Below are 9,080 nucleotides of genomic sequence, written 5' to 3' on the forward strand. Positions count from 1 at the left end.
AAAAAAAAAAAATCTTTTCTGGTAATTTTTAATCTGTCTTAGAGGAAAAGGGTTGCTGCTGTGAATGCTCTTTTCAGAGGCATAGAAAACAATTGAAGGACATAGGGTCCTAGCAGGAATCAGAGGACAAGCAAAGGACATCTTTCTGCAGATTGTGATCTGTTGCCTCCTATTCAAAAGGAAAATGTATTAAAACTTGAGTAGCATTATGGATCAGGCAAAATATCCAGTTGCATCTCATGTAGTCATGGAGACCCAGATCTATAAAAATATCTGGGTGTCTAATTCCTAAATCAATAGCAGCTAGGTAAATACAGAGGAATTACAGGGCTAAGGGTCTCTGTCAGTCCGGGCCCCAGTACTCAATACAATGGAATGCATTGCATTACCTGAAGGCTGCTCATCTTGCAATAAAATGGCTGACTAACTTGTTCCGTGCATGCAGCTATCAGCAACGTGCATTAACAGTGGAAGTAGTTTGACCGGTTTTTATTTTTCCCCTTTATTTTTGATCAAGAACCAGAGAAAGGTGATAAAGTAGTTATGGCATCCCATATCAGCTCCACAGGTATAAGTGTGAGCACCATTCTATTGGCTGCACCCATTAGTCCTAGGTATAAATGGGTACCTACATAGGAATATTCAGGATTTTTAAAGAAGTAGTGAGGGAGCAGTGATTAGAGAAGCAAGGTTGGCTTTCATTCCCTGCTCCCAGCCCTCTTTCACAGCCCCCTATCATGTCCTCAGAGTAGGTAAGCATTCCCTTCCCTCCACCCCAACTCCTGGCACCCTTTCCCTTCCACCTCTATGCTCAGAGGTATGTCCCCTTTCCTTCCTTCTCATTCACCCCTCTACCCTCAATACTTATGCTTTTGGGCACAGAAAGACCCTCCTACCACCACTGCTGTCCTGACCATCCCTTTCCTGCTCCAACCAGGGCTACTGGGGACTACTGCATGGAAAGCTGGGCTCAGCTAGGGAGAGCTGCATCAGGTGAGCTCCCCGTCCCTACCCTGCTCCTGGGCTAGCAGGGAACACCCAGGGAGACCAGGCTGGGTGGGGGAACCCACACCCTGCTGCTGCTCTCCTCAGCTAAGCCTGGCTACCCATGCCTGGCTGGAGCAGGGCAGGGGCAGCTCTGCAGGTGGGAAACAGGAGAAATAGTAAGGGCGGGAGGGGAGGTGATAGTGAGGGGGAGTGACAGTGAGGGGGAAAAGAGAGGGTGCTGACAGCAGGGTAGGAGACAGATTCTTACCTCCTTTGGGAACTTAAAGTCTCAAGCTCCTGCATTGTGGTTCATAAAGGGATGTGACCACAGCATCCACTCTGGATCTACTCCTGAGTACCTGGTCATTCAAACCAGGGAGTGAAATGTGGTCAGATGCAACAAATCACATTACTTCTTGGTATGTCATGGGCTGCAGTAACTGCCATATCTTGACCACATAGGCCTGCCACTTCCATTGGAATAACTTTTTTTGTTGACTTATGATTAATGATATTGTTATCATAGGCTGTACTTGTCCATATATAATTTTGTTACCTGCTAAGAGAAAGGACTCAAAAATCTAAATGGTTTTCCATCACTAATTAAATTAACTGCATTTTAATGTGCGGTTTTGATAGTTGGGACCAGCTATCTAAACTTAATGAAATGCACTGTGTGGTTAGCAGGTCAGCAGAAGCCCCTGGGACAATTTGAGACACAGAAAACCTTAGCAATTGTTCAGAATGGGCATTTTAAATTATAGCCTAGGAGGTGTTGAGTAGCTCTGACTTGTGACTTTGTGACAGAAGAGGAAGTCATTTTGAAATGAGACAGAAAACGGTAATAAAACAGAAGCAGCAACCAAACATACACAACACTGACATTTGGAAGTGACAGAGCACACAACATAGAACTGAGCTAAACTTCTGCTGCCCATAGTCCAGCTAAGGCCTAATCCATACTCCCTTTCTGAAGTACAATCATTGTTTCTAGAAGCATGTTACAGAGATTTAGAGGATATGAGATGAGCACGCAGTTTGTGACTAGAAAGAAGACAGATAGAGGCAGGTGTTCCAGAGACTGGAATATTTTTATTGTCACACACTTACCAAGGACTGTGTGAATCGAGGGTGGTGGTAGGTGTGTTTCATCCCAACTCTCTACTGCAGACAGATGAGTTGGTGTAAAAGGATGGGAAAACAAAACAACTGTGTGCAAACATCCCTCTGACAGCATTCCTCCCAATCCTGGACCCAACCTGTTTGAGATATCTGGCCTACTGCACTGTACTGCCCTAAGCACACTTATTTCTATCCCCCATGCCAATTAACTTACAGCCACAGGTAGCTATGTGTACTTAACAGAAAAGAGAAAGAACTTGACAATAACAAGAAATGACAAAAATAATATTGCAATGTGTATATTCGTAAATGCAGGCATTTTCTATATCCTAGATATGAATTCTGGGAGCTACATTTCCATGTCAGGATCCTCAGTAAGAAATTAACATTAAAAATAAGCAATAAAGATTCAAGAAGAGTAGAGTAAAGTTCTTACTCACCCACTGGAGACATTTCTGGGACACTGGCAACATAGGGTCCATCCAGGAACTTTGGCTCATTATCATTAATGTCCTGCACTTTGATGATGAACTCTGATTCAGGCTCCAGTGGTTTCTTGGTATCTATATCCACGGCCTGAGCACGGAGTGTGTAGAAAGGCTTTTCTTCTCGATCAAGGCTCCTTATGGCATGTATATCCCCTGTGGTCTCATCAATAGTAAAAACTGTGCCAGCTCCATCTCCTGAGAGGGTGTATTTAACAGTGCCCACTCCCTTGTCCAAGTCAGAATGAAGCTGTAGAACAGAAAAAAGAAGGAAGGTATGATGAGGGAGTCTCATTAATGATTTGTTCCTGCCTGAAAGGCAGCCACATATTTTTGTTCCCTCCTTCATACAACACTGGTCGTCCAAGTACCTTGGGAAAAGGTGTCATAACCTCTTAATTATTGGTAAGGATAAGAGGAAACAACTGGCAATGCATCAGTGAATATTTTTTATTAGTTAATAATATCTACATAGGAAGCATTTTAAAATTCTCATTGATTGGACTCCTATAAACTGCTCATTAGAAAAACTAAAACCTTAGCAGGTTTTGGGTTTTGTTAAAAATGTAAAGCTACAACTAAAGTTGTCAAAAAGTGTATTATCGCTTTTAGCAAACCTAGCCTTAACTTTTTGCAAGTATCAGTTGATTTGTGAACATATGTAAAAAACATGAGAGAGATATTTGGCTGTCTGAGTTTTGCTTTCTGATCATGGGCTTGTTTACACCCTAAGCTCAAAGCCCAATTTAGTGTGCAACTTTGTATGAATTCAGTGCATTATACTTTGGTTCTAAGTAATACTGGAAGTCATCATTAGATGTGATAGTGAGAGTCAGACTGTCCCTTTCCACTTCCACTTTGCTACCCCATTGGCTTCAATGTACAAACACCAAGTATTTCTCAATCTCTTTTTCTGTGCATGTTATTATACTCCTTATTATAATCCTAGCAGGATGTTGGGGAAATAACTATAGTTACGGATTCAAACTTTCTTGTACACATCTATCAGTCCACTGGAACAATAATGGTTTATTTTCACATTAGAAAAAACAAGGAAGCTTTACAGGACAGAAAAACTTTGCTTTGGTCAGTTGTTGGAACTGTGTCTTAACAGTAAAAGGGTCTTAATCCCAGTTTGTGGGATCCCTTCTCCAGATGCTTTTAACTGTGTTAGACTCATGCTGTTGTTCCAGCTAAAAAACTTTAATGGATGTTGAAAGTTACATCAAAGTGGTATCAACTCCCTGGTTTTTCATAGGCTAAAAACAAATATACCTTTTCAGAGTCTGAGACCATTATTCAAATAATACTTTGTGCTTTTTCCAGCTAAAACCAAATACACAGACATTTTGTGCTGGATAAATGTTGAAAACAAGCTTTCAAGGTGCGCCAAAGTGAACTCCTTTAAACAATACAATCAGGGGCTTATGGATATGGGCTTTATTTACACGATGTAGTGTTCAAGGTAAAACTCAGTAAAAGAAACGCAGGACATGAAAGTAGATTAAACAGAAAATGCATTACTAAAAACTAGCTAAACAGTTCTAGAAATGGGTAAGAAGCTCAGTTGCAAAGGAAGAGGTAAAGACACGTAATAACATTTATAGCCTGTTCTCTTAAAATTAAATCTAGGACCTTGTGACTAAAAAGGAGGTCATGGTTTGTGGGATAGAGAGGGAGTGTGTGTATGTGGTAGACATGCATGCACACTTGTATGTACTACCCTCCTTTCATGTTTTCAACCCAACCCTTCTTGTCTGAGCTAACAGGTGACTGAGCCACCATTAAAGCTGCCCCACAGATGGATTTTTAAATGACCTCATCATCAGTTGAGCAGAGGTTTTCATCCTCATTGGGCACTGGGTGCATTGTGAATAGATTAAAAGGCAGTTTACCCAGGCTCCTCTGAGAGTCAAGCATCCCCTTTCTTTGTGGAATGAAACGATAATGGCTTCAACCTTGACATAATTAATGCTTCTCTTCCTCATCCTTTAATATATGTGGCTCACATGCACCCTGCTGAGCCATTATACCCTGGTCAGTTAAAACTAATATTTTCCTTCTACTTTGCAAGTTTAAAGTTACCAAAAAATAAACAAACAAAAATAACACAGAAATCCCCCAAACAAGTTTTAAAATCATAGAATCAATGAGTTGGAAGGGACCTAGACAGATCATCTAATCCGACCCCCTGCCATGGGCAGGAAGGAGCACTGGCGGTGGCAGGGGTCATAAGACCCCAGCCAGGTGCCTATCCAGTCTCCTGTTGAAGATTTCCAGGGAAGGTGAGAGCACCACCTCTCTGGGAAGCCTATTCCAGGCTCTGGCCACCCTTACAGTGAAGTAGTTCTTCCTAATATCTAACCTAAACCTATCCTCCCTCAGCTTGTGGCCATTGTTCCTGGTGACTCCAAGGGGGGCCCTGGTGAACAGACTTTCCCCGAGTCCCTGCTGGTGGCCCCTGATAAGGTTGTAGGCAGCCACAAGATCCCCCCTCAGTCTCCTCTTGCGGAGACTGAAGAGATTCAGGTCCCTCAGCCTCTCCTCATAGGGCTGGCCACGGAGGCCCTCAACCATACGAGTGGCCCTCCTCTGGACCCTCTCCAGGTTCTCCACGTCCTTCTTGAAGTGCGGCGCCCAGAACTGGACACAGTACTCCAGCTGCGGCCTGACCAGCGCCGCATAGAGGGGGAGCAAGACCTCTCTGGACCTGTTAGTGATGCCCCTGTTGATGCATGACAGGGTGCGGTTGGCTCTGCCTATTGCTTCGTCGCATTGGCGACTCATATTCATCCTGGAGTCAATCCTGACTCCAAGATCCCTCTCTGCCTCTGTGCTGCTGAGAGGGTCAGCCCCTAACCTATAACCATAATGCTGGTTCCCTCTCCCCAGGTGCCACACCCTGCACTTGTCCTTGTTGAACCACATCCTGTTCAGATCCGCCCACTTCTCTAACCTATCCAGGTCTGCCTGGATGCGGTCCCTGCCTGCCGGTGTATTCACTTTACCCCACAGCTTGGTATCATCAGTGAACTTGAACAGGGTGCTCTCCACACCCTCATCCAGGTTGCTAATGAAGATGTTGAACAGCACCAGCCCAAGGACCGAGCCCTGGAGTACTCCGCTGCCCACACCCTCCCAGGTCGACATCAACCTCTTAATGTATAAAAAAACCTCTTAATGCATAAAAATCTTAGAACTATGGATAAATATGTTCTGAAAGATGTATCAATTAAATGAACAGCATGTGTTTCAGTTTTACTAGGTGATTTAGCCTCTTCTGTTATCCTAGTAACTTTGATTACCAAAGGCCATGTCAGGGTGTTGTTACGTTAATTATGTGTTAAGGATTCTTAAAACATGATTGCCCACTTATTAGGACAGGAAAACATGAGCTAAGAGCCCTCTGAGTCGCTAATTCAGGCCAGAAGGGCAGGATGGTCTGATCTTTGAAGGCAGACTTGCAGGGGAAGAGGGTTGCAGATTGTCCAAGCCAGTGTGGGGCAGTGGGGCCAATACTGGGGGAGCTAATGATCCTGGGTGGCAATGAGAGCTGGCAGGTTCACTATCTGGAATGCCTACACCACCCCAGACAGCAAGCAAGCGGGGGAGCTGTAACAGGGGGCCTTCTCAAGGCCAATTTAACCGTGTCCGGCCCACCTGTTTCTGGGCTAACCACCTGCATTCTCGCCTGCCATGCCTTGTTGGTAATTAATTAATAGATGTTAATAAGCGGGAGGCTGTCCATTTCCTGTCCCGATGCCAGGGAGCACTATCTGTAGCTCCATTCCTCCCCTACACTGCAGCCCAAGCCTTGCAGATGGCATCTTGATATTATCACCATCACCAACCCCCCACACTGGGCCCTAGAATCCTCTTGATTGAAACCGGCCTGGATTTCTATCCTCAGGTGGTCTCATCCGCCTTCATACTAGGCAGCATAGCTCACTGAACCGTTTCCCCTTTGGGTGTGGTCCCCCTGAGACCTTCAGCTCACTAGCTCTGGCCCACCTTCAGGCCAGCCAGAACCCCAGGCCCTCAGCTCTTGGGTGTTCCTCACAGTGAACCCCTGGCCCTTCCGGTCCTGGCCCCAGCATGGACCAGTTAGGGGAAGTTCAGACAGGTGTGAGTCTATGGCCCCTTCTCTCTCTCCAGGGGTCCACCCTCCAGGCACTCCAAACAAAAGGTAACCCAGCCGGTTGTGAGGGCTAGGGGTTAAGGCACCCCGACCCGCCTTTCACCGGGGTGGTAACTGGCCTGGCATTTCCTGGGGGCTCCCACACCACAGAGCCCCACCAGGCCACCCACTCCCAGCAGGGTGCAGTTTAAGGTTGTACACAGGACCAGGAGCCTCCTTCCCATCCCCTACAGCTCCTCCCTTACCTCCAGATGATACCAGCAGCCCTCCGGCCAGGCAATGTTGTTGCCTGGCCTCCAGCAGCAGAACTGCTCTGTTTATATGGGCAGCCCCAGATTCAAAATGGCTGCCCTCATCAGGCACCTGGCAGCTGCCAGCTCCAGGCCCTTAAAGTGGCAGGCACAAACAGTGCCCTGCCACAGGAGCCAACCTGGGTCCTAGCCATGCCCCTAAGGTAGGGGTGGACAAAATACAGTGCATGGGCTAGATTTGGCTGGCCAGGCCATTCTATCCAGCCCATGGGTCCCCTACAAATTTAGAAAAGAAGTATTTATCTGCCCTTGGCTACTTGTCAAAGATGACAGGAACCAGGGGCAGTAAGATCCAAGTGAAGTCACAGCAGGACCCTAAACAGCAAGGCTTGCCTGGGTCCATCCCCCCACCTGAAAGTCTGTCTAGCAGAGGCTTCTGGCCTGCAACCATGGGGCTGTTTGTGCCTCCCTGCACCAGAGCAGGAAATACATGTAAGAGGAGGGAGCTGGGGGTGGGGAGGCAGGGGACAACGAGTGATCACTCCAGTTCTCGGGGCCAGGCTGGCTGCTGCTGCGGTCTGGCCATGTGGTGAGGAGCCACATGGTGCAGAGCAGCTGGGCAGGAATGTGGGGAAAGCAGCAGTGAGGGCAGAGAAGTAATGGAAGTGAGCAGGCGTGGGGGAGCACCAGGCCTGCTCTGGTGCCCTGGGGCCAGCACCAGTGGGACCCAGACCAGGGTGGCAAGAGTGCAGGGTGTGGGCTAGCAGGGTGTCTGTGGAGCCGGGCTGGGCTGCACCAGCAGGGAGAGAGAGGAGCTGGCTCAGCTCCATAGAGTCCCTGCTGGCTGGAACCCCACATTCCTGCCGCCCCTCTGTGGACCCTGTCACCACTGGTCCCAGGACACCAATATGGGCCCTGTGCTGTCTGGCTGTCACTGGTTCCCATGCACCTGATCACTCTCAGTGCCCCCTGCCCCAGCCCTGCAGTACAGGTGGGGACCAGAACAAGCAGCCCCAACCCCGTGTGCCCCACACTTGCCTGTCTGAACTGAGCAGCAGTGGCATGGAACAAACTGCTGCTCGAGGAGGACGGGAGGAAGTGACCCCTTCCCTTCCCCATAGCCATTGCTTCCTGGTGCAGCTGCCTGAGCCCTCATGGGGCTGTCTTGTGTCTCTGCTGCCTCTGGGCTTCCCTATGGGGGATTGGTTGCAACAGAGAGCAGGCACAGGCAGCCCCATGCAGGCTTCAAGTGGCTGCACCAGGAAACACCAGGAGCAGGAGGGGGAGGAGGCACTTTTCCCCTGCACTGAGCAGCAGCTTGTCCTACGCTGCCGCTGCTAAGCCTGGGTCCTGCACCAGCTCCAGGCTCACCTGTTGGGGCTGAGCCACAGCAGCAGTGGCAGCAGCAGCTGGGAAAAAACTGCCGCTCAGCATGGGGGAAAGCACCCTTCCTCCCCTCGCTGCCACTGGGCAGTTTTGGTGCAGGCGCCTGGAGCTTGTGCTGTGCTAGGCTGCAATGCAGCTTCTTCATCACCACTTGTGAGCTGCCCTGAGGCTGCTACACACAGTCACTGCTGCTGTGCTGGGCAGCCCAGATGTGGCAGTGAAGGAGCTGCACTACAGCCTAGTGCACTGCAGGCTCCAGGCAGCAGCGCCAAAAACTAACCAGCTGTAGCGGGGGGTGGGGGGAGGGTGCTTTTTCCTGTGTTGAGCAGCTGTTTCCCTCCAGCTACTGCTGCTACTGCCACTGCTATTCTGGCTCAGCCTTGACGAGTGAGCCCGGAGCTGCTGCAGGGCCCAGGCTCAGGAGCAGCAGCACAGGACAAACTGCTGCCCAGTGTCGGGGAAAAGCAGCCCCTCCCCCTCCTGCTGCTTGTGCTTCCTGGTACTGCCACTCTAAGCCTACACAGGGGTGCCTGTACCTGCTGTCTGGTGCCACTGCTTCCTCATGGGGCAGCCCAGAGGGGGCAGTGACACAGGAGAGCCTCGCATAGGCTCTGGGCAGCTGCACCAGGAAGCGCCAGCCACAGAGAGGGGGAGAGGTCACTTCTCTCCCCCAGCAGCAGTTTGTACCATGCCGCTGCTGCTCAGCCCAGA

The 9,080-nt window shown here is 48.9% G+C and overlaps 1 protein-coding gene across 1 annotated transcript in view; it reads right to left on the minus strand.

The window, feature by feature from the left end:
• Positions 1-9,080, minus strand: part of CDH12 (cadherin 12) — a 436,693-nt gene that overhangs the window by 203,455 nt on the left and 224,158 nt on the right. Inside the window, exon 3 of the mRNA XM_019521449.1 lies at positions 2,550-2,844. Within this exon, the coding sequence (XP_019376994.1) occupies positions 2,550-2,844 (295 nt within the window). The remainder of the gene's footprint in view (positions 1-2,549; positions 2,845-9,080) is intronic.

Source organism: Gavialis gangeticus, unplaced genomic scaffold, assembly GCF_001723915.1.
Source record: "Gavialis gangeticus isolate Ggan-Ray unplaced genomic scaffold, GavGan_comp1, whole genome shotgun sequence".
Lineage (NCBI taxonomy): Eukaryota > Metazoa > Chordata > Crocodylia > Gavialidae > Gavialis > Gavialis gangeticus.